Here is a 25,741-nt window from a genome sequence, read left to right as displayed (position 1 = left end):
AAATGCTATATAGGCAACATATTAGCCACGTAGGATTGAAACTAAGAGAAGTCCCACAAATCAATAACAATAATAGTTTGAGGATAGTTTTTAACAACGTGAAAAGTTTGTGGATAAGATTTAAAAGTGGCAATAGTTGAAGGGGAAAAAATCATATTTATTTTTAGGGTTTATCCATTTTTGTACCTTGTGTTTTTTCTGATTACCTGTTTAGATCCTATATTTTAAAAAATTCATTTTTGGACCTTATATTTTGTAAAATATTTCAAATAGACCCCTAATCTCAATTTTGATAAAAAATAAATAAATATAACAACACATTTTTTAAGCAGAATGATTATATATATGTTGTGAATTGTTAGTTTGATGAATTATTTATAATTTCAGTTGAGAAAACTTTAATTAAAATCGGGTATAAGATTCTATTTGAATTATTTTACAAAACATAAAATCTAAAAACTAATTTATCAAAACAAAAGATCTAATGGAAAATCCTTATTTTCATGAAATGTGTTCTCACCACAAAAAAATCTCTTAACCAAAAATTGATATAAAAAGCATCATAATTTTGTATACTAACATTAAACAAAAACAAACAAACAAATTTTGTACTCAAATTCAATTATCCGAATGGAACCAGTGATTATCCCTGACAAGATAGTCCTTGGGAAGACAAATAGTCTCCACACTATCATCACTCACAAATTTGAGAAAAAAAACAAAACGATAAGGGATTGATAACCAAACGCCATTGGACAAGGATCTCTCTTCCTTTGAAGCCTTTCGCTCAGGATAAGATGGGACCCACTCTACCACATATGCCAACCTCATAACAACATCCCATGTTCTCTTTCCCACTCCCCAATCCTACGCCCTCACCATCTCTTCCGTCAAAACTCACCACGTCATCAATCCGTACTTATCGCAACCGCAGATGCATAATATTACTGTGCACCCGTATGTACCAGAACGCAAATTAAATAAATAAAAACAAAATCAATTAATGGCTCAGCTTTTGTTTTCTGAGAACCACGTAAAACGGGTTCGCAGTTCCTGGCTCTCTCTCTGTCTGTGCCCTTAAGAGCTCAGTGTTCGCTTCTATTGCCTTCGACCGAAACTTTTTTCTTTCACTTCATCTGATTTCGAATTTCGATCGACCATGGAATCGCGGCTGTTGTCACGCGCCACCGCCTTCCCCGCAATCCCGCACGTGCGGAAGTCCGCCGCGAGGGAGAGCTCCGGCAATGCCTGCTTCACTCAGGCGAGGCCGATTGGGGCTGTATGTGAAGGCGGGAACCTCATTTGGGGGAGGCAGCTGAGGCCGGCGCTTCTGCTTCAGGAGAGCTTTCCGTCGTCGGCGACGGTGACGAGGAGGGAGATTCTTCGGCCGTGCTTGGCCGCGGCTTCCTCTCCCGCTGGGGGGAGCGATTCCGCCGGGTGAGGTCCGTTTCCTCCGTTCTGACTCGGTGAAACTCGGCCGTGTGTCAGAGTCTGACTAATAATGTTTGGGTTTTCTGTTGTTGTTTTTTTTTTTGGTCTGACTCGGTCTCTGTGTTCTTATAGAGAAGCGAAAGTCGGGTTTCTCAGCAAGTACCCGGCACTCGTTACCGGATTCTTCTTCTTCATGTGGTAAGTCACGTGACTCTCATGTGCCTATCGTCCTACATCCTCGTTATACTACAACTGTTTATTGAAAAAAAACAATTACTAATTAATAATAAAATTGTGTCAGTAATTTCACTTTGATAATTTCAAAATATTAATTAAAGTTGGCACAGATATTTTAGTTGCCATTTTAATAACAGACTCATGCTAGTATAGTACTAAAATAATAATAATAGTTTATAGTTTGTCAAGAAAAAATAGAAAATATATTTTTGTGAATAAAGAGTAAAAACAGTCATGTTTTCTTCTAAAAAAAGAAGAAAAAAAATGTTTTAAAATACAGGCATTATATTACACCCAAAAATATACAAAGTACTCATTAATTACAATAATATTTAACTCTCAACATTTATTAATAATTCTTTAATTTCTTTTTTTGTTAATTTTAGCATTTTTATTTTATTTTCGTAATTTTTTTAAATAATATATAATTTTTCAGAAAAAAGCTTTAATTTTAACAAATTTTTATATGGTTTTTTTTGTTTTAATTTTTTTCAATCTAAATATTTAAAATATATTATTTATATTTGTTTTTCATGTTAGGAAACATGAAAAAGAAGAAAAAAATAGAAAAATATAAGCATGAGTTAAAAAAAAAATATATTTATATTATCTATTATAGTAAATGTGAAATTACTAAATGACCCCTTCTTACAGGTACTTCTTGAACGTGATATTCAACATTATGAACAAGAAGATCTACAATTACTTCCCGTACCCATAGTACGTGTTCAAATCTTCACCTACTCTGTTTTATGTTTATGTAAGACTGAGTGAAACTGAGTGATAAATTTGTGATTTGTGCAGCTTCGTGTCGGTTATACACTTGTTTGTCGGGGTGGTCTACTGTTTGATCAGCTGGGCCGTGGGCCTTCCTAAGCGCGCTGTAAGTTCAAGGCCCTCCATGCCCATAAAGTCCAATCAAAATGACTTATATTTTAAGAGTCTATTGGCAAAATTGCTTATTTTTTAAAGTCATTTTTGCACTCTATTCTAGTTTTAATAATTATTTGCAAAATGATCTCTCATAATTTAGACAGTTGATCGAAAATTTAGACGGGTGGTCGTAAAATTAAAATAGCTGGTCGAAAAATTTAGACAGCTGGTCGAATTTTAGACAGAGGTCATTTTGCAAAAAATTATCAAAAGTAGGTCAGAATTCAAAATAAAAGAAAAATAAAAAAAAAAAAAGGCAATTTTTACCAATTTCTCTTTAATTATTTTTAAATGAAAATATAAATACCATTTTATTAAGTTTGTGTAATCAACTTGGTTGGTACTAGGCCTTTTCTCACTGACAGAATTAATATAAAAAAAAACATATTTAATATCATATTATTTTAATACATTATATATTATAAATATATTTTTAATTTGAAAAAGAATTTTAAACATATTTATAAACTTTTGTCCAAAAGAAAAATAAAAAAAATAGTAACCAAAATTAGTGAAAATTTACAATTTTGAACAGTACTATTACTAAATTAGCATAATTCCTTTATAAATCATGAATGAATATCTTTATTGGTTTGATTTGAGTTTTCTCAATTACATGAAGTATCTGTATATACATACATATATATATATATATATTCATTTATGCTACTGATTTGTAATATGTGATTTTTAACTGGTGCATGCTTGTGTAGCCCATGGACGGTAACCTGTTGAAGCTGCTAATCCCTGTGGCCGTATGCCATGCGCTTGGTCATGTGACCAGTAATGTATCATTTGCAGCTGTTGCTGTCTCTTTCACACACACAATCAAAGGTAAAATTATGTTAATGTTTTACCAAAACTTACCTCATTCATCCTAATCAATTGGCTTAGGACAACAACAAAAAGATTAACTGCTTGATTAACATGGGATTTGTTTTGTTTGGTTGTTTCAGCTCTTGAGCCATTCTTCAATGCTGCTGCTTCTCAATTCATACTTGGGCAATCTATTCCCATTACTTTATGGCTTTCATTGGCTCCTGTTGTTCTTGGTTAGTTTTTATTTTTTACTTTTTGACAGTACAAGAAAACACAAGGATTTGAATGTTTGATTACAAACTCACGCCACGCCTCGCCTCCAGGTGTGTCGGTGGCATCATTGACCGAGTTGTCGTTCAACTGGACTGGTTTCATCAGTGCTATGATTTCCAATATCTCCTTCACTTACAGGAGTATCTATTCAAAGAAAGCTATGGTACTTAGCCAATATCTTCTTAATGTTCTTGTTTCACCGATGAAAATCGCCTTTTTAACTAAAAATTTCGATGATTCCTTCAGACTGATATGGACAGTACTAATATCTATGCCTACATCTCGATCATCGCTCTCATCGTCTGCATTCCACCAGCCCTCATTGTGAGTAAAACTTCTCTCGAGACCCGTCTGTGGACATTTTGTAATGTAAACTAAAATGAGAACTAATGACACATTTTGCTTATTTTTGTAGGTAGAGGGACCTCAACTGCTCAAGCATGGTTTTAATGATGCAATTGCAAAAGTTGGTCTTGTCAAGTTCGTCACTGATCTCTTTTGGGTTGGACTGTTCTATCACCTTTACAACCAGGTACTTGGTTTTTTCTTTGAATTGTATTCTAACACTTACTCAATACTTTGTTTTAACTCACCATAACAATCTTCTTTTCGTAATAATCAGTTGGCCACCAACACTTTGGAGAGGGTGGCACCTCTTACACATGCGGTTGGGAATGTGTTGAAACGTGTGTTCGTGATTGGCTTCTCAATCATAATCTTTGGTAAGTTTTCGATTAAATTCTTAACTTGTTGGATTCTCTTAATGATTTGGATTATCCTTAGTAGATGCTATTACTCACAACTCGGTCATCACAGGTAACAAGATTTCGACACAAACTGGTATTGGAACAGCCGTTGCTATTGCTGGAGTGGCGGCTTACTCTTACATCAAGGCCCAGATGGAAGAAGAGAAACGAGTGAGTCATTCTGAGTTTTATACTTGTTACTATAATCAAAATCATTCTGAGTTTAGCAATAATCAAAATCCTGACATATATACACATATAAAATGAGTGTTTCTATTTGACACACCTTAAGGTACCTGTTGGAACTTTGTGTGAATTTTTAAAAGAGAGAAGTGTTAAGTGTGTGAGGATGGAAAAAGTCTCACATGGCATAAGAATACTTTTTTATATATCCTGTATATAATATAATAGATAACCATGAGATTTGGGTTTGGGCCCTAAGCGGCACCCAGTTTTGTGCGCATGGGTGAGGACTTACACACCTGAGCACTACATGCGCGCAGTCGCCGCTGTGCGACAGTGCCGTGTCGAGCTGAGCTGGCGGGTAGTGTGGTGTCATACTTTATAAAAGTACCCAACACCACATAAGATGTCACCTTATAGTTGGTTAATGATATATCATAATACTTATTAAATTAAAATGTGTGAGACCTGATATTAAATTGCACCAATAACGATATGTCAACCCCGTATGGTGTAGGCACCATTGGTACTCCTTAGCAATACTCTATATAAAATGAGAAATGCTAAGGGCACTAGCAGTGCTTAACAACATATAAAAGTGACATGTTGTTATTGGTACAATTCAATATCGAGGCCCAGACAATTAATTTAATAATTAATATTGAGTATCTCTAACTAATTACGAGAAACTATTTCATGTGATGTTGGGCAGCTTAAGGTACCAAATAACAACTAGTTTATTGTTCGCGAAGCTTGAACTAAAAAGTTTCAAAGGGATTAAAACTATCAATTCTTGTTAATTTACTCAATTAGACATGATCTCTTTTGCCTTTTGGTCAACTCTAATTGGCCCCAATCATTATAGATTGATACAAGTCATAGTTAACATCACAATTAATATGATTCTTTTGTCCCATTTATGTTTCAGAAAGGGAAGACAGCATAAGAAGTAAAGAAGGATGAAACATGGTGGAAATCTTGCACTGTAAATTTTATTTCTTACCTCGAGAAGACATGAAATAACATCTCTTTCAGTCTCTCTTTCCTTGCTCCTTTTTATTTTTCAATGATTTTCTTTAATTCAAGGTTTCAACAGACTAAAAATAATGTACGCCTTGATAGAATGTTTGGAGATTTATTATGTGAAATATATTAAACGACATGCAAGACGTGTTTGAAATTTTTCAATACTGTGTTGTTTGTGTTTTATAAACATACCATTTAAAATTTCGAAACTTCTTTTATTTTATACTACTTGTATCTTAAAACTTACTATAAAATTTTCAGCTTTTCATATAACTTGTAATTATCTATTATGTTGCTATCTGTTTAATATGAGATTGTGAACTTTTTTATTTATATGATTAAAAGACTTAATGATTTTTTTAGTTCACACGACCTAATAGCTCAGAATTTCAGGATATGTTTAAAATAATTCAAAAAAATTATTAAACAATATTTTTTAAAAATAAAGAAATATGTGAGGGAAATTCTATGGTGCACCCTTATTTTTTGGTGTATAGTGCACTTTGTTCGTATTTTTGGTACCTTATTGATTTTAGGCACACATTGTTTTTATGATTGTGTATATTGCAGTTATTCTATATCTTGTAATTTTTTTTTTAAATTTCCAAATGATTTATAGTGCTGAAAACAGAGCTTAAACGTGTTATTTTCCACGCGCATAAAAAAATAGTCACACATGCAACAAACTATTTTAATCTTGTTTTCAGCACGGTAAGTTATTCAAAAATTTTAAAAAATTTACTAAAAAATTGTGTCGAAAATCATCAAGGTATTAAAAACTCGATGGAGTGTATGGTACACCCTTTTTTTGGGGGGTGCACGAGAGAATTTCCCAATATTTGATCTTAATTAACATAATTTTGTATTGTTTGGTAAATAAATGAGAGAACTAGCTCACCTTTTATCTCATTTAAGTGGAGAACAAGCTATTAGCTACATATTTCTTTAAACTGCCCAAGAGATTACTTGCATATCTTGGTGTCTATCATGGTCTTAAGCTATGTACTTCATTGTCATATCAATGTCTTATATTAATAAAACAATGTTTATCCATATTTGTCTGTGTATGCTTCCTTATTGTCTATGTATTGCTTGTTTGTTGCATTTGTTGGGTCATCGCATGCCACTTGCCTTTGTTGTATACATTTGTGTGGTGTGGACGTATCTATGGGATGACTTGCTTTGTGCTTGCTCATACTTTGTAATTGTCTGTTGCATGTACGAGACGTGTTCATGACTAACTAATGAGTTTGTTTGCTTGCAAGCGTGAGTTTTAGGCTGACTTGTTAGCTTAGAGTGGCAACAAATGTCGCACGGTTTCGTCTACTTCGAGAGCCCAAATAGTCAGCCCATGACACTTTGCATCTTTCCTTGCTGCATGGTCTTTCTCGAGTACTCGAGTGATCTCAACTAAAATATCCCCTTGGATAACGCACTATGAGATAGGCAAAGTTAAGTGGGTAGTTCCCCCCACATACAATGTTTAAAACCTTTATGAGGTTGCTAATCTAGTCTTGCTAACTAACTCTAGCTACCTCGGGCCTAACCGGGTAGGTCGCACTGAGTGCAAACAAGACAACTTGAGGTTGTAAAGTGCCTTGATCCCTCAAGTCTCACATTATGGCATCGAATGATGTCCTACATGCATCGCTTGCCACTAGTCCTAGCCCCGTTGGCCTCAGAAAAATTAATTAGGGCTTTGAAATGCACTAGCACTGATTTGCAATCAAATTAGAAAGAAAAAAAAACCAATTATAATTGGATTGGTATTAAAAGTTAGATTATAATTCGATTGGATCAGTTAGTAGATGACATTATCAAAAATCAAATTAAAATCAATTCAATCCCATTTATGTATATTGAATTTAATATAAATACTTCAAATTTAAGTGTTTTTTATTTGTTATTGAAATTTATTATGAAGTAATTTAACATATTTATTAAAATATACATATATATGGTAATTAATATTCAATGTCACATATTATAATTCTTTAATATTTTGTTACTATTTATTGTTTTCTTTTAATCTTTTTAAAATTTTACCAATTAAAAAAGATTCAATCCAATTGTATGTGTAGAGGTATTGAATTGAATTGGATTGGATTAGTTATGTTTTAATAAGTTGGATTGGATTGGATTTGATGAACACCCATACTAAGACCTTAATTATTGCATCAAAATATTGGTGCCTGATTTTGTGTCACTTCTTAATGAAGGAATATTAAGTTAAATCTTTGCATTGCTCATTACCGACCACGACTCTATAACTTCGGCCTCGAGTTAAGTTGAAGCCCAAATGTCACTAAGTTAACCCTATCTTCTAGCCTGACTTGTAAGAGGAGCAATATCTAGGGGGTTCACACCACTTTGGTACTTGGTAAGTGTTTTGCGATGGTATGGTAAGGTCAAGCAAAGAATTTAAAGTATGTATTACAAATGTTGAGAGTAAACGTAGTTAGAGAAGCAGTCATGTAAACAAAGAATTTGGACCTCAAGCTTCAACTTAGAGTATTTGTGGTAGTTGAACTCGATTTTATAGGTAAAAGGATGAAATTATTGGGTCCATTGGATCATTCGAGGCACCTAAAGGTGAGTTCTTGATCGTTAATTAGGTCGAGTGTAGGTTGTCTAGTTGCCTATAAGTATTGTAGAGTATGGGCAAATCAAGACGGCTCATGTTCCCTAAGGTTTGACACAATTGAGCTGTGTAGGTGATAATGATGAACTCTTAGCCCTATAAAGATACATTAATGTGCAAAAATATGATAATTATACTTTTCTTAATTTGTATGGGAAAATGTATTAAAGATAAAATTAAAATATGAGAAACACAATTAGTAGCTAACTAAAATATGAAAATGTCATATTCTTTATCATAGTTATATTTTATTTGATTTTGAAAGTGATTTTTTTTCCTTCACTTATAATTATTTTTTCGGTATTTTTTTCCTTACTTATTTTTTCTTCTATCAATTTTGTCCTTTATTCTTTTTTTTTCTTTTTTTCTTTTTCTATTTTTGTGTTTTTCTTCTTCATTTTTATTAATTTATCTATTTTTTTTAGTTTTCTTTCTTTTATTTTTCATTTTTTTCCTTCTATTTTGTCTTTATTTTTGCATTTATTATTTTCTCCTCCCATTTTTTTTCCACACATATGAGCTTTTTTCTTTCTTTATTTTTTTCTTCTTCCATTTTTTCTTCGTTTTTTTTTCTACCAATTTTTTCATTTATTTTTTTTCTTTCCATTTTTCCATTATTTTTCTTCTTCTTTTCATTTTTATTTATTCATCTATTTTTTTTCTTCATTATTTCTTTTTTTTTCATTCTTTTTTTGTACTTATTCTTTTCTCATTTTATTTTTTCCTTTTTTCATACATATTTTAACATTACATAATTATTTTACTATTTTATTATTTATTATCTTTTATTATTGTAATTTTTTTTATAATTTTTGCCACTATATGTAATTCTTTTTACTGTAACCCTTATAGAAACACCAAATTTTGAAAAGAAAACTAATAAAAATATGAAAACGTGAATGAGTAACCAATTACCTTGATGAGAACATTCAAATCGAGAAAAAAAAATTATATGAAGAAGATGGAAGAGAAGGGAAAGAGGGTGAATCTGATTTTTTTTTATCTTCAAATTTGTGGATACTGATTACCTTCCCGTTATTTATGTGTATATTTCTGGAGGTAACTGGTTACATTCACATTCTTTGTGTGTATATTTCTGGGGGTAGCTGTTTACCTATGTTACTAAAACCATAGTTACTTATTCTTTTTTTTTTTAACGAAGTGTTCTTCCTCTTTTTCATTCAGATTTGATGTTTCTTTTCATATTTAATATGAGTAACTCGTCACCCCTCTTATGGTAACTGGTTACCCCTCTTATGGTACAAGGATACTCCTCTAAGGGTAACTGGTTACTCCTCCTGGTACATGTTATTTAACTTAGTTCTATGATTTTTTTTTACATAATTCTCAAAGATCAATCAAGTAACTGGTTACCTTACCTAGGATTTGAAAAAAGAAACGTACAATATAAAAATAAGGAAAAAATGTTTATAATAAATAAAAACAATAATAATAATAAACACAATTCATATCACAAAAAAAAAAAAAAATTGCAAAACAACCAAAGAAAAATTTAATATAAAATTAGTTATATAAAAATAATATAAAAAACAAATAAGCTAAAAAAAATAATCAAATTACAAACATAACCTTCCAAATTAATAAAAATTTGATTAAGAGTAAAACTATGGCATAAACCAACTTTATACAAAAATATGGGAAAATAAACCCATAAAAGTGAAAAATCTTCAAAAAAAACTATAGATTAACTTTTTTTTTTTTAAAAAGCCATATTTTTGTACACTATTAAAAATCTCATATAAAATGTAATTTCCTCATAGTTATTTTTATTTTTATTTTTTTGAAAGAGATTTCCTCATAATTATTTGAAAGAGACATTTCTAACCATTGGACATAATAAAACATTTAGATCTAATAGAGACACCTTGAGGCCTTAGGGGCTTTACAGATAAGTTTTAATTTTTTTTCGTAAAAATTATAATTTGGGATGTTGTTTCTTCCAATATCAAAAAATTTCATCAAATAATTATTATTATTTAGCGTGCTAATCTACTTATTTATTTATTTTGTAGATGGTTCTCTTTTTTTGGTTCTAGTAGATTATTTTGCACAGATGGTTCAATTAGGTGGTCTCAATTAGAGCTGTAAATACGGGCCGGACTTTTGAGCACGGCACAAGTCCGGGAGGCACGAGCACAACACGACACAAAATAATATGGGCTTCGGCCAGCACGGCACGAAAAAATATGGGCTTGTGCCAGGCACGACACGAAAAAATATGGGCTTGGGCCACGCACGACACGACACAGGCTTAGCACGGCACGACACGACACGAAAGCACGAACAAATTAGCCCGAAAGCATGACACGATAAAAAACCCGATATTTTGACATTAATAATCATAATAAATTTTTATTTATCAATAATTAATAAATTAAAATGATTATATATGTCTTATTTTTCTCAATGCTTATATTTTTATAATTATATTAATTTATTTTAAGATTTGTTAGTTAAATTTTTAGCATTTATTAGCAGGTATTAAAATTCTAATAATTATCTTTGATATAATTTTGTGTAAAATATTGTTAAAAAGTATATAAAAATATCTAAAATTATAATTTAAACAAAGAAATGTATTTGATTTGGTGGTAAGTCCATTGATGGTTAAATAGGAGGTGGATGGTTCAATTCTCCGTCCTCACATTTCTTAGCCAAAAAGAAGTGGGCCTAAAAGTGGGTCCGAATATAGAAAATGGGCTGGCCCGAATATAGAAAGTGGCCCAGCCCGACACGGCACGACATGAGCTGGGCCCATGGGCCGTGCTGGACCTACTCTTTCAAAAATGGGCTGGCCCTGCCCAGCACGAAATGAATATGGGCCAAATTTGTTTTGTCTAAATTTCTAAGAGTAGTTTTGTCTTATATATGTTGCTTTGTTTTTTAGCGACTCATATATTTAGATTTTGTATACCTTTGGTTACACAATTAGATTGTCATTCTTTTGTGATTCATTTCACTTATATAAAAATATTATTTGTGAAGTTGTCCTTTATTTTTTAACTAATAAATATCAATTTAATTGTGTATGATATTGCTTAATTAGGGGTTTATATCTTTTTTTAATATTAATTTTTTGACTTATTATCTATTTAGATCGTATTTTGACAAATTACTTTTTGGATTATTTGTTTTATAAAATAATTCAAATAGACTCCTATACCCGGTTTTAATGAACAATAAATTAATATAACAACACAGTTGTTAGACATAATTGTTGTGCTTTTGTTCTGAGTTGTTAGTTTGGTGTATTATTTGTGATTTTAGTTAAAAAAAACTTTGATCAAAATAAAGTTTAGGGAACTATTTTATAAACTATATAGTCTAAAAAGTAATTTATCAAAATGCATGCTCCAAACAAATAGTGAAACAAAACATATGTCAAAAAAAATATAAACAATATAATTAATAAGAGTATCCGGCTTAAAATAACTAGTTACTAATTAAAAATTAAAAAAATTTGTAAATAAATTTAAAATATAGAAATTACACCTATGTGATTTTTTTTGCCATTTAATTATTTACCTGAAAATTTAAAATTGTTATTGTTGCTAATTTTTTTTAAATATATAGTTCTTAGAATTCTACATAAATGTATAAATTAACAAATAGGACATAATTGTATTTTAGAAAATAGGATACATAACATAAAAAAAACCATATTAATTATAGCTTTTTGAAATTTAAAAATATACATTAGTTTTAAAAAAAATTCCCATTTAAAATTATATTACAAAGCTGTCCAATTTAAATATGAAAAGGACATGCAATTAATTTTGTAGTAATAATGATCATGATGTAACATAAAATAATTTAGTAAAGTGAAAATTACATTTTATATGGATTTTTTAATAAAGTTTTAAAAAATATGACTTTTTTTTACAAGTATTATTTTATGGCTTTTTAAAACTTGTATTCCCTTTTATGAGATTTTTTCTCCATATTTTTGTAAAAAAATTATTATTATGCCATAGTTTTGTAAAAAATCATTATTATGACATATATATTTTTTTTCCATAATCTAATTTTTTTTAATTAAATTTGTCCGTACAAACTAAACTAAGTAAAATTTACTTACCATATATTTGCATATTAAGGCTAAAAAAATCATATTTACGAAAAAACCCCTTTAGTAAACGTGGATAGAAAAAGTCAGAAATTGGGTTGACCGAAACCGAAAGAAAGGTATAAATAAAAAGTCCAGCCCAATATAACCGAAAGTGGGGCCCACAGGCCCAGAAACAACACAAACTAGAAATGTCTCTCGATCATCGCACCCAAAGATCCGGGGCGAACGAAACCCAACATCAACCACAAACAAAAGCCTTCCCAAACTGATATAAATAAACAAAAATAAATTAAATAAAAAAGTTCTTCAAAAAATTAAAAACACGAACAAATTCAACTTCTGAGCTGGAAACAAAAAGTAAAAAAAATTTAAAATATATATTTTTATTTTTATTTAAAAATAAAAAAAATCAAATTTTGGGTTTTGGGTGTTCTTTCTTTCTTTCTCAATCCTATTAAATCATACTTCAATTGGCACATGTTTGACATAATCACACCCATTCATTTAAATACTCCAAAAACTTAAAAAAAAGAAAAAGAAAAAGAAAATTAATAAATTCAAAAGCAAAAACAAAAATTTATAATTATAATTATGAAAGTTGGAATTAGAAGAGCGAGGAGGGACTGTTGGATTTTTTATGTCTCGAAATTCTTTTACCTTTTTTATAAATTTTGTTCCTTTTGTTATTCAAGGAAAATAAAATTATTATTATTATTATTATTCTTTTTTATTTTTTCGTACAAATCTCATCTCAGAAAAACTCGAACTTTTTTTTGTTTTGTTTTTGGTTTTGGTTGGGTTCGCATTTATTATTTTAATTTAATTAGTTTATTGAATGTTGTAAAAATTGGTACTTTATTCGTTGATAATATTATGATGATAATTCTAAGCCTCACCCTTTTCGTTCCTTGACTATTACGGTGTTTTTGGGTTAAAACAAAACAAAAAATCAGATTCTTTTCTCTTTTTCTTCTTCCCCAAACCCTAGTGTTCTTCGTTCGTTGGTTCGTCTCAGATCTTGATCGTCTTCTACAATGGAGGCTGCGTCAGAGGAAGAAAACCGGATTAAGAATGATCATAATGTTAATAACAAGATCAATAGCTCTAATGAAGGACAGAGCAAACCTAAGCGTCAGATGAAGACCCCTTTTCAGCTTGAAACCCTAGAGAAGGCTTATGCTTGTATGTATAATTGTTGTTCTTCCTGTTCATAAAGTTTATTTCTTTTTTTGGGATTTTTTTTTAGTTTTAATTTTTTTTTTTTGGAATGAATTTGATATTTGGGATTTTGATCAGTGGAGGCCTACCCGTCGGAGACGATCAGAGCCGAGCTTTCGAAGAAATTGGCTCTTACTGATCGGCAATTACAGATGTGGTTTTGTCATAGAAGGTTGAAGGACAAAAAGGAAGGAGGACCCGCTAAAAAGCAGAGGAAGATGGTAGCGGCTATGCCGGAATCTCCTCCTATTGATGAGTTGAGAGTCGGAGCCGAACCGGGTAGTGATTATGGGTCGGGCTCGGGTTCGGGCTCGAGCCCATTTGGTCCTTCTGCTGAGTTAAGGAATGTGACGTCGAGGAGTTTGGGTGATGACATGCCAATGGGAAGGAGGTACCATGAGCCGAGACAGTCTAAGATGGAGCTTAGAGCTATTGCTATTGTGGAGGCACAATTGGGTGAGCCATTGAGGGAAGATGGCCCGGTTCTTGGGATAGAGTTCGATTCGTTGCCACCGGATGCATTTGGTGCACCTATAGGTATTAATACTAATGCTTTCGTTGTATTTAATTGCTTGATGTTTGGTTTTGCACCTTTGCACTACAATGCCTGATGTTGTGATGGGATATAATCCTTAAATTAGTCTATGTTAATGTCTTTTTGAGACTTGGGAATGTTTAGGTGGAAGTATTGATAAATTCAAGACTTCGTTCTATCTTGATTACTAAATGGATAAAGCAGAGCCATTCTGATTAATGGAAACCAAAATGTGATAGTGCTTAAAACTTTCTAAATGCGCTTAGATTGTGCTTCTTACTTAGTCTAGCATTGTTAAACACTTGGTTATTGTGCCAATTTTGTGAGAAATGTCAGTTTCTATCCAATGTGCTAGCTATAATATCAGAGGAATTGCGAAAGCCGAATGCCTTTGCATCCGGTATTTTCATATCATGCATTTATGGGAAGCCATTTTCTGCTGATTTGTGCTGTAATTTGTTTTTGATCTTTTTGTTGGTGCAGTTGCCGAGCAGCAGAAGCGGTCCGGTCATCGTTACGAGGGAAAGTCATATGACCGACATGATGCAAAATCAAATAAAGTTTGTCTCTTTAACTTCCTTGTGTTTTATGTTGTCTTGTTTGACTTGTATTTATGAAGCCGGTTTTCCTGGGTAATGTGTTGAAATAACTTGAGTTTAATTTCAGGCTACCCCAAGAGCTCTCCACGAATATCCTTTTCTTCCTGATCCATCCAGTGCTCATAATGATGTGTATGGACAAGTTTCCCAGTCTCATATTCATAATTCTGCAAATGAACAGTTACCCAGGTCTCAAGGTCATGGTTCTCGTGTTCGCCTTTCGTCTGGACCAGACAAACAAGGAATTCCCTTCCCATCACCATCTGTAGATGATACCAGTCTACCAAAGGATTCTTTCACAAATATTAGAGTGAATCCTCATACCAGTGATAACCCAATTATATCACCAGAAAATACTTATGTGTTACCCGATGGACAAATTTGTCCAAATGAAGCTCTTTTAAGGATGGAGAGAAAGCGCAAGGTATGGAAAGTGGTGTGGGTTTGTTACTGTATGGTGTGGTGTGGTGTATCTTTTCTACAAGGATGGTTCATATTGTTATTGGCCTTTTGCAGATCGAAGAAGCTAGAATTGCAAAAGAAGCTGAAATTCAGGAGATTCGGATGAGAAAGGAGCTTGAGAAACAAGAAAATCTTAAGAAAAAGGTATAATTTTGCCTTTTTTTTTTGGGGTGGGGGGGGGGGGGGGGCGGCTTGAAGTTAATCTGTTATGCAGTTGCGCTTTTTGTACTGATATTTGAACCTTCATTTTTTAGCATGAGGAACGATTGAGGAAAGAAATGGAAAGGCAAGATCGTGAAAGGCGGAAGGAAGAAGAGAGGTTGATGCGTGAGAAGCAGCGCGAGGAGGAAAGATCAAAACGTGAACAAAAGCGTGAAATGGAACGAAGAGAAAAGTTTTTGCAAAAAGAGTGTTTAAGAGTAAGTGAGGAGCCTTTAGTGTTTCTTATTCTTTATTTTCGTTTGGGACAAGAAATAATTTTCTATTCTTTCTTTCTGGTGTTCTTTGTTTTATGAAAATATTTGAAGTTGGAAAAGAAGAGGCAGAGAGAAGAGCTTCGCAAAGAGAAAGAAGCAGTGAGACGCAAAGCTGCCCTCGAGAAAGCTACTGCACGTAGAATTGCTAGAGAGTCAATGGAGCTGATTGAGGACGAACAACTTGAGTTGATGGAGATGGCAGCTGCACGAAAGGGGTTACCCTCAATAGTCTCTCTTGATCATGACACTTTGCAAAGTCTTGAATCACTCAGAGGTAGGCTTGCTTCTTACCTTGTAAATTTTTTTGTTTCATTTCTCATGAACCTAAAAATTTAACGTTGTTTGAATCTTCACTATTATCAGAGCTAAATATTTGGGCAGTTTGTTTTTTATCATTTGTGGATCATCATTATTTGGCTGTATTTTCATTTTTGCTATATATACTGTCAAAAACTGTCGCACAGCTGTCTAACAATTCTTCTTCACTCTTTTGTGCTTAGATTTTTTGGTTGCTTTCCCACCCAAGTCTGTGCAGTTGAAAAGACCATTTGCAATTCAGCCATGGAGCAATTCAGAGAGGAATATCGGCAACCTTCTAATGGTATGTCCTTTTATGTTTCTCCCTCCCAGCTTTAGGTGTAATCCTCGCATTGGAAAATCATCAAATGATAATCCTAAATTTCATTTATTAATTTTAATGCTTATATATTGTCATTGCCTCTTTTAGGTTTGGAGATTTTTAATTACTTTTGCGGATGTTCTTGGGTTATGGCCATTTACTCTTGATGAGTTTGTTCAATCTTTTCATGACTATGTAAGTTCCTTGTATTTATGGTTTGGTTCATTTGTTTCGTATTCTCATCTTTCCTTGGGCCGTTTTTCTTTCCTGATATTGGGCTATTTTGATATCAGGATTCAAGGTTATTAGGTGAGATTCATGTTTCTCTCTTGAAGCTGATTATAAAAGATATTGAAGACGTTGCAAGGACACCTTCTAGTGGATTAGGAATGAGCCAAAATGGAGCTGCTAATCCTGGTGGTGGACATCCAGAGATTGTTGAAGGGGTAACTTTTGTTCTGTGCATATGCATTCAACTTTTTCCTGATTATTGTAAATCATTTTGATGTTCACTCTCTCTTTCAGGCATACACGTGGGGCTTTGATATACGTAACTGGCAGCGGCACTTAAATCCATTAACATGGCCTGAGATATTTCGGCAGTTAGCACTTTCTGCGGGCTTTGGGCCACAGTTGAAGAAGAGGAGTATTGCATGGTCATACTTGCCTGATAATGATGAGGTTTGCTCTCTATTTTGCTTCTTTCATGTTACACTTTTTATGAGTATCTTCCAAATAAAAAGCATGCATCTTTGTGCTGCTCAACCGTGATAGAATGTCAGCCATATTCTTTTAGGAACAGACTCTTAGATATATTTTGTCATGTGTGCAGATGAAAAAAATTATATTTAGAAAGTGAGCACAGGAGGATATATTGCAATCTTGTTTACTTCCAAAATTATAAGTGAAGGGACCTTATAGTTAGAAAGGTTGCAAAATGAGGCATTTCTCTCTAACGTAAACTCTGATTAAGCACAATGAAGAAGAATTTAAACCTTTTGTAGAAAAAATCAGATAATTTAGGAGCCTAACCAGTTGCCGTGACACTTGATCGTTGTGCTGTGAGGGCTTCTTGGTGGCCTTTTGTTAGTGCTAATTTGGTAAGGAGATTAAAGAATTGATCTTGGATCTAGTAAGGAGGGATGTGTTTTAATGCAACAATATACTATGCTCAACTGGAATATTTTTCCAGTTGATCCTGAAGTTGTTTATGGACATTTCTCTTTTTCTCTTTCCCACTTTGCTTATATATTGCTTTTACTAATGCATGTGATGTGTTGCTGATTGTGTCAGGGAAAAAGTTGTGCGGATGTAATTTCTACTATTCGTAGTGGTTCAGCTGCTGAAAATGCATTTGCTATCATGCAAGAAAAAGGTTTGTTACTTCCACGAAGATCTAGACATCGATTGACTCCTGGAACTGTCAAGTTTGCAGCTTTCCATGTTCTTTCACTTGAGGGAAGCAAGGGTTTGACAGTGCTGGAGCTGGCAGAAAAAATTCAGGTAAGGTCTTCATTAACTTTAACAGATCATGTTTATCAAACTGGCTTTCAGGTTTTCAGTCTAATTCATGTCAATTATTTGATTTCCTGTTCTTTTTTGGTTCTAAGAAATCTGGACTTAGGGACCTGACAACAAGTAGGACTCCAGAGGCATCGATTTCAGTTGCTTTGACAAGGGATGCCAAGCTTTTTGAGAGAATAGCACCATCAACATATCGTGTTCGATCTGCTTACAGAAAAGACCCTGCTGATGCTGAGGCTATACTCTCAGCTGCTCGAAAGAAAGTACAAGTATTTGAAAATGGGTTTTTAGCTGTTGAAGATGTAGATGAGGTTGAAAGGGATGAAGACTCTGAATGTGATGTTGATGAAGATCCTGAAGTTGATGATTTAGCTACTCCATCTAGTGCAAACATAATCACCGAAGATTACAATGAATTAAATACTTGCTCTGGAAGTGGAAAAGATAATCTATGCAATGATGTTGCACTAAATCTGCAAACTGAGTTTGATAAGGACACTTTGTCTGTACCTTTGAGTGGTTCCCAGGATGCAAAATGTTTAAGTACTACCCCTGCGTGTTTTGTTGCTGGTGAAGATGTAAGTGGCAGTACCCCCGATGAAGAAAATATTGAAATTGATGAAAGCAATTCAGGCGAATCTTGGATTCATGGGCTTACGGAAGGAGAATACTCTGATCTCAGTGTGGAGGAGCGTCTTGATGCTATTGTTACTCTAATTGGTATTGCAAATGAAGGAAACTCGATTCGGCTTGTTCTTGAGGTATTGCCTTGAAACCATCTTTTGAAAGAAAATATATGTTCATGTTTATTTACTGGAGTATGACATCATGTTATGGGCAGGATCGCTTGGAGGCAGCTAATGCTCTTAAGAAGCAAATGTGGGCAGAAGCACATGTTGACAAAGGCCGTCTGAAAGAAGAGAACGTAATAAAAGCAGAGTTCTCATCTCAAGTGGGAGGCAAGTCTGAAATGAACCTTGCAAGGTCTGCTGCAGATGGCAGTCAAAGTCCATTACCTGATATTGATAATAGAAATACTGATATGTCCCCTAGTGTTGCAGAAAACCAAAGATCAGTTTATGATTTGAATAGTGTACAGAATGACCTCAACACTTTGCCTGCTGAAAAAGCCTCGGTAGCGCAAGAATTTTCCACGGGTCCTGACAACTTTCTAACTCAGCAACTTGCGTTTGCATCAAAAAGATCACGCTCACAGTTGAAATCTTATATTGCCCATAGAGCTGAAGAAATGTATGTGTACAGGTCCTTGCCTCTTGGTCAAGATCGTAGACGTAATCGGTACTGGCAATTCGTTGCGTCTGCTTCCAGCAATGATCCTGGTTCAGGCAGGATCTTTGTTGAATTGCACGATGGAAATTGGAGGATTATTGACAATGAAGAGGTATTTATTTATCGTCTGGGTCTAATTTGGTATTATGTATATTTGTTTGTTACTCTACCCACTTTCTTTGACAGGATATTTCGTTTATATTCTTGCATTGATAACATTACATGTTCTTACTTTTCATGTGGCTTAAAGTAACATCTTTTGAGTTTGAAACTTCTAGGTAATATGTATATTTGTGTGACGTAGCTTTTGTACCCCATTTTATGGCCAAACTATTTAATGAGATGGTTTTTATAGTATATTATTTCTGCTGTTGAAGAATATAACGATATTATGCTCAATGTCAATAGAACAGAATTCACATAGGGCAAGGGGTTTACCTATGCACCAAATTCAATCTCTCTTTCCTTCCTTTTTCATTTTTGCCTTGAATCTGTTCTTTTTCTTTATTCGGTATTTTTGCTTTGAATCTTTTCAGTTTACTACAATGCTTACTCGAGTCTTTTCTTTTTTTTTTTTGTGTTTTTTTTTTTCAACTTTCAATTTCTAGTATCTATTATCTTACAAAAGTTGTCATCTTTCTATTTTTCCTCCTCCATAATTAAGATATTTGAATCATTATCTTCGACTGAGTTTTCGTTAATAGTATGAATCCCTTTTACATGTAGGCCTTTGATACCCTTTTGACATCTTTGGATGCACGCGGAATCAGGGAATCTCATTTGCGCTTAATGTTGCAAAAGATTGAGACATCCTTTAAGGAAAATTTTCGTAGGAGTGTGCAGTATCTAAGTAATGCAGGCAGAGGTTTGACTGCTGTAAAATGTGAAACTGATGGCCCAAAATATAGTTCTGATTGCCATACCGGTTTTGACAGCCCTGGCAGCATCATTTCTGGCGTAAATTCTGATTCAGATGTAGTGGAAACATCATCTTCTTTCAGAATTGAACTTGGCAGAAGTGAGTTTGAGAAGAAGGCTGCCTTGAAAAGGTATCATGATTTTCAGAAGTGGATGTGGAAGGAATGTTTGAATTCATCAACACTTCGTGCCTTGAAATATGGGAAAAAGAGGTCTGCACAACTTTTGGACACCTGTGATTTCTGTCTGATTTCTTATTACTTTGACGACTCCCATTGTACTTCTTGCCATCAAACTTTTCATACCACTGGCAATGATCTAAAGTTCTCGCAACACCAATGTAAAGGGGAAAGAAAGTCAGATCCTAGGAATATCCATGTTTTAGATGCTTCTCTTCCACTGGGAAGCAGACTACTCAAGGCCTTATTAGCCATAGTTGAGGTGAGATGCTAAAATCTAGAATAAGTTTTTTGAAAGTGCTTTCATGTTAAATATAATCAGCTTGATTTGATTTTTAATAGCATCTAGCTTCTCGTTGGGATTTAGTTACTTACCCTTCTTTCCGCTATGCAATTCACAGACATCAGTTCCACCAGAAGCTCTTCGGTCTTTCTGGACACTAGACTATCGAAAGACTTGGGGTCAGAATTTAAATGCTTCTTTGTCCAGTGAACGACTTCTACAGGTATACCTTTTCTTCAGCTCTATACTTTATTACGATGTTTCATATATTGAGTTCATACCGATCAGTATATTGTGATGTATGCATCCAAGTGACCCTTACATCTTCAGGACCCCTAATAAAGTGTTGGTGTGAAATTCATACTACACAGTTTGAGTATCTATGTTTCTGTATTCTTTTGAATATATTTACACTTGTCACGTACATGTATTTGGTTAGTTATAAAAATAATTGTCTTCTACTTAAGAACCAGGATGCTTCTGTAATTGCACTATTAAATTTGCTCAAATTTCATCAAAATGTTAATTTTCTACCATGGTCGTTGCAGCTTGCAATCACTTCATATGATGACTAGTACTTAGTCTATTTATTACATAGAGTGGTTTAATCATCTTGTGATTTTGTTTCTTGCAAAAAAAAAAGAAAAAAAAAAAGGATTGACACATTATGATGTGCAATCTTTTTTCTGTAAACTCTGATAGCACATTCCTTTTATATATGGTAGAGTATGATTATTGTTGCTTGTTGTCTACAAGTTTATCCACTTGGAATGATGAGTGCTCATTTGGACCTACTTTGATACAGATATTGACTTTATTTGAGAGTAGTATAAGGGGAGACTTTCTTTCATCGACCTTTGCTGCAACGGATGAATTGTTGGTGTCCCGAAGTCGTTCAAGTAATGCTTTACATGATTATTCAGACCATGGATCGGTTTCCGTACTTCCATGGATTCCACTTACCTGTTCAGCTGTGGCTCTAAGGCTTTTTGAGCTTGATGCATCTATAACTTATCTACCCGAGGAGAAACCTGAACCAGCTGAGGATAAGGAATTTGGAGAATACATTGTAAGTGTCTTCTCTCTCTCTCTCTTAAATGTTGAACGGGGCCAAATGTGCGGGTGTAGTATTGTTTTAAACGTAGATTTCTCCTAGTCTCAGTGAGTCTACTTCATACTGTTTCCATGTGCCATGTGACTTATTTCTTATGTAGGGCAGTGATTCAAGTTAAAAGTGTTAAGGTGTCTGTCTGCCAACACTATGAAAATATTCTAATGAGATATCTATGCGATTTAGAACAATGTTAACTTGTAATTTCTTTGTGTTCCTCAGAAGCTTCCTTCGAGGTTTGCTCCTCAGAGGAATGACAAAGATATTGAACTGAACGAGCTAGACTACAATGAATATGTGAGAGAAGAGAGCCATTCCCAGAAAAGTTTACGAAACAATTATAAACGTGGGAGAGGGAGTCGTGATCAACTACGTGGTAAAAGGTTGCAGAAAAAAGCTAATGGCTCCAAGTCTGCAGTGGCCAGGAGAAATTCTAATCAAGGATTAAGACAGCCAGGAAGAACACTCAAACAAGTGGGTGGACGAGGTCGCCGGACTGTCAGAAAAAGAAGACCGGGGAACAAGGTGGTTGAGGAGACAGTGCCTGTCCATATGGTTGACATTCACAGTAGCCCTGAGAGCGGAGGAGAATCACCTAGAAATTTTGGTGACGAATGGGATGATGAAAAGGTTGATGTGGATCATCATATGAAGGAAGATGATAACATCATAGGGGAAGATGCAATGGAATCCGATGACAATGCTCAAGAAGAAGAATACGAACAAGGAAATTGGGAGGTGGGTTATAACGGCGTTGCCAGTGAATGGAATGGAGAGCTAATGGAGGAGAGCGATGAGGATGTGGATGTGGATGTGGATGCGTTTGAAGATGATGATAATGGCATGGCAGAGGTTGAAGAAGATTCCGAGGGCGATGTGGATGTGAGTTCGGATGAAGGCTCGGATGAAATACAAAACCGGGCTCAAAACAATGAAGGCTCTGATTTTTCAGCTTCCGAAGACTACAGCGATTAATGTATTAATAATCAGATCAGGTGTTGTTGATTGCCAGTGCACTTACCCTGCTGCTGCATTAGATTTTTTGTTGTGCAGCCTCCCTAGTGACCAATTTCATATTAGGGGAGGGAGATTCCCCCTGGTTTGTTTTGGTTCACTCCTCCATTTTTAATTCTTTAGTCAGTTGATTAGACCCCAAGTACTGGGATAGATTGCACTTGTAATTGGCCAAGGAAATAGGCATTGTATTGATCACGTAACAGAGAAAATATCAATAGTAAAATATCTAATAAAAGCTTAAGCTAAGCACCTTATACTTATAAGGTTAGGTTGGTTGGTGTGTCTCTCTTTTATAATATCATACATGTCTTATTATTTTAATTTAACCGTTAAGGAAAGTTAGTTGTCAATGAATGTGTATAGTTTCACCAAATTTTTTTGGGTTAACCTGTAAACGTTTTAATATTAATACTACGATGAAGCTCAAGTGGTCTGTAATATGTTGAAAATAAAAAATAATGAATATAATAGAGCTCAACATATAATCCATTCACATTTGTATACGAGAGAACATTTTTAAACTATGTTTATCAAGTAGAAAATTGTCCAAATATCTTATTGCTATGAATATACAAGCCTTGAAACACTATCCAATAAAGCTCTCCAAGCCACCTCAAAAAAGAATATTACTCTTACTAACAAAGCAAGTACTCAACTCGACTGTCTGTCTATTCACCAGTCCAGTCCAAAACTAATTCAAGAGGCCAAAAGTTTCTTGATTCCAGACTTCTGCTCAGAAGTTAACCTAGTTGGAAATTTTATGTTGAACTTGATCCTCAGGTTACCCCTTTTTGAAGGGTCCTTTGGTAAGGGCATGCCTTCCTTTGGCACCACCTCCTCATAGTTTGGATTAATCACAGTGTTGATGGGAATGGTCAGGTTCCTTCCATCCAGTGTGGTGAGGTGAACTGTATAGCCTGTTAAAGCTTCTGCAAGTGAGATCCTCTGTGTGATAACCAAGTCATTACCATCCCTTGTAAATGTACTGTGTGGCTTCTCATCGATTATGAACACAAGATCAGCAGGTATCACATTTGGTTGCTCGTTTCCTTTCTCTGGGAATGTGATTTTTGTTCCCTTTTTCCAGCCAGGCTTGATCACTATGGATAAGATTTCTTCAACTGGCAAGGTTTTCCTGGACAAAGAAGAGGAAGAGACAAATGGGGTCATGTTCAACATTCAACAAATCATAATAGTTGCTGCAAATTAAGCTTCTAGGTAAACTAGTTTCACCTAGAAATATGTACCAAATCACTAGAACAAAACTCAAGTCACTAAAACATGCATGTTCTATGAAAGCAATTCTGTTCTAAGACTAAGTATGTATCTAATCAATGTATGTAAATATAGAACAATGATTCACACACACTTAAATTGCACAGATTTTTTCCCAACCACACAATTAAAAATGATGTAGTAACTTAAGTGCGTCTCTAACATTACTCTCGTAAATATAACTAAACCAGCTTAATGCGATGATATCATGTTTCAAGCTAAAGCTAGTGTGACTAGATGGGTTTCCCATCCTAAATTTGGGGGACAGTTATAATGAAAATCCTCCATGGCAACACATTATACAAACTCCAAAACAGAGTGCAACTCCGTTCAACTAGAAGCAACATTAGTAGTCTTCTTCAACTTCACCTAAGAAAAATCCCAAGATCTTAAGAAAGTGCATAACTCAGCCAAACAAGTACTTACCCGCTTGCATCGGCAATCTCTCTAGAGATCTTCATCTTTTTGGTAGTTCCCTTGTAAAGCTCTTCAAGGCTACAAGGCAAAGTATTCTCAATTGGAGGAGCCTTACGAGGAGTTTGGCTCATTGGCCTACCATCCCCAAATGAACTAAAGATGTCATCCCCAAATACCCCACCAAACGATCTTGACCCCCTCATACCACCTGGGAAGCCACCACCACCTCCTCCCATGCCTCCAAACGGGCTCGAAGACCCGAAAAACTCTGCAAAAATGTCATTGGCGTTCCTGGGGTTGAATCTAAACACATTTGGACCATCCCCAGTTTGAAAGAAAGTAGCACCACCACCAGGGAATCCCCCTGCTGCATCAGGGGGTGGCACTTGTCCTTTGAGACCTTCTTCACCATATTGATCGTATATGGCTCTCTTCTGAGGATCACTTAAAACCTACAACAAAAACCACAGAAAGAATCATATCAACAAAACCAGAAAACTCATAACAGAGCATAAGATACAGAGACAAACATATACCAATACCTTTCAATACAAATATAAATTTTGATCTAATAATTCTAAAACAAAATATCTTTCACTCATTTAATTCTGGGTTTTCAATTACACACTCAAACAAACCATCATCAAAACTAAACTAAAAAGCACATAAACAATATGATGATGAAGAAAAAAACACAGTTTTTGAGAATCAAACAAGCCATGCACACATCCCAATAACACAATCTTCTGTTTTTCTCATATAAATAAAAGTGGGCAGTAAGCAAATACCTCATAAGCCTCAGAGATCTGTTTGAACTTGGTCTCTGCATCTTTCTTGTTGTTGGGATTCTTATCAGGATGCCATTTCATGGCGAGCTTTCTATAAGCTTTCTTGAGATCATCATCCGTGGCTTTCTTGTCAACTTCCAAAATCTTGTAGTAATCAACTCCCATCTTCCTTTGACCTTAAACTAAATAAAGAGAGAATTTTTTCTGTGCGAGTTGTGTGGTGTTGTGTGTGAATATTGTTCGAAGAATGTTCTGAAAGAGTTGAAGGTGTGGGAATAATAAGGATGATTAGAAGGAGATGGAAATGATTAGAAGGTGGATTTGTGTGGAAGTGCTAGTGAGTCGTAGTAGGACGCAGAAGTCTGTGGAACTTTCCAGATGAACGTCTCAATAATTTTCTTAAACCAATATTTACACTTGTACCTTTTCAAAAGTATATATAGTAATTTCGAAATTATAATATAATTTTTATTTGGTATAATAAGGTATTTTAGATTTATAATAAGTTTTCTTACAAATTTCGAATAATTTGTTGTGCATGTTGAGCCGAAAGAGTGTTTGTTTTTCTTTTTATACGCATAAAAAATAGACTTGAACTATGATTTCAATATTTTAAATTATTCATAATTTTTTTAAATTTGACAAGTATAA

At 34.2% G+C, this 25,741-nt stretch overlaps 3 protein-coding genes across 3 annotated transcripts; 2 read left to right on the top strand and 1 right to left on the bottom strand.

The window, feature by feature from the left end:
- The first annotated feature begins 1,021 nt into the window (after window positions 1–1,021).
- On the top strand, window positions 1,022–5,810 carry LOC133801556 (triose phosphate/phosphate translocator, chloroplastic). Its single transcript, XM_062239799.1, has 12 exons — window positions 1,022–1,437; window positions 1,564–1,629; window positions 2,323–2,388; window positions 2,473–2,551; window positions 3,315–3,435; window positions 3,558–3,653; window positions 3,744–3,856; window positions 3,940–4,017; window positions 4,109–4,225; window positions 4,316–4,415; window positions 4,510–4,610; window positions 5,551–5,810. The coding sequence occupies exons 1-12, from the start codon at window positions 1,160–1,162 to the stop codon at window positions 5,566–5,568; spliced, it is 1,233 nt and encodes a 410-aa protein (XP_062095783.1). The 5' UTR covers window positions 1,022–1,159; the 3' UTR covers window positions 5,569–5,810.
- A 7,142-nt stretch (window positions 5,811–12,952) lies between these two features.
- LOC133801553 (homeobox-DDT domain protein RLT1) lies at window positions 12,953–22,882 on the top strand. Its single transcript, XM_062239797.1, has 18 exons — window positions 12,953–13,561; window positions 13,676–14,134; window positions 14,616–14,692; window positions 14,799–15,155; window positions 15,248–15,337; window positions 15,448–15,612; window positions 15,721–15,943; window positions 16,170–16,270; window positions 16,397–16,483; window positions 16,582–16,734; window positions 16,814–16,969; window positions 17,582–17,791; window positions 17,899–18,573; window positions 18,654–19,214; window positions 19,829–20,461; window positions 20,601–20,705; window positions 21,288–21,551; window positions 21,816–22,882. The coding sequence occupies exons 1-18, from the start codon at window positions 13,414–13,416 to the stop codon at window positions 22,566–22,568; spliced, it is 5,217 nt and encodes a 1,738-aa protein (XP_062095781.1). The 5' UTR covers window positions 12,953–13,413; the 3' UTR covers window positions 22,569–22,882.
- A 193-nt stretch (window positions 22,883–23,075) lies between these two features.
- On the bottom strand, window positions 23,076–25,479 carry LOC133801554 (uncharacterized). Its single transcript, XM_062239798.1, has 3 exons — window positions 25,091–25,479; window positions 24,312–24,754; window positions 23,076–23,745 (listed from the first exon to the last, which is right to left on the bottom strand). Exons 1-3 carry the CDS (start codon window positions 25,253–25,255, stop codon window positions 23,307–23,309), a joined length of 1,047 nt encoding a protein of 348 aa, XP_062095782.1. The 5' UTR covers window positions 25,256–25,479; the 3' UTR covers window positions 23,076–23,306.
- Window positions 25,480–25,741: the final 262 nt, after the last annotated feature.

Source organism: Humulus lupulus, chromosome 9, assembly GCF_963169125.1.
Source record: "Humulus lupulus chromosome 9, drHumLupu1.1, whole genome shotgun sequence".
Lineage (NCBI taxonomy): Eukaryota > Viridiplantae > Streptophyta > Magnoliopsida > Rosales > Cannabaceae > Humulus > Humulus lupulus.
This window is presented reverse-complemented; position numbering and strand designations above follow the sequence as displayed.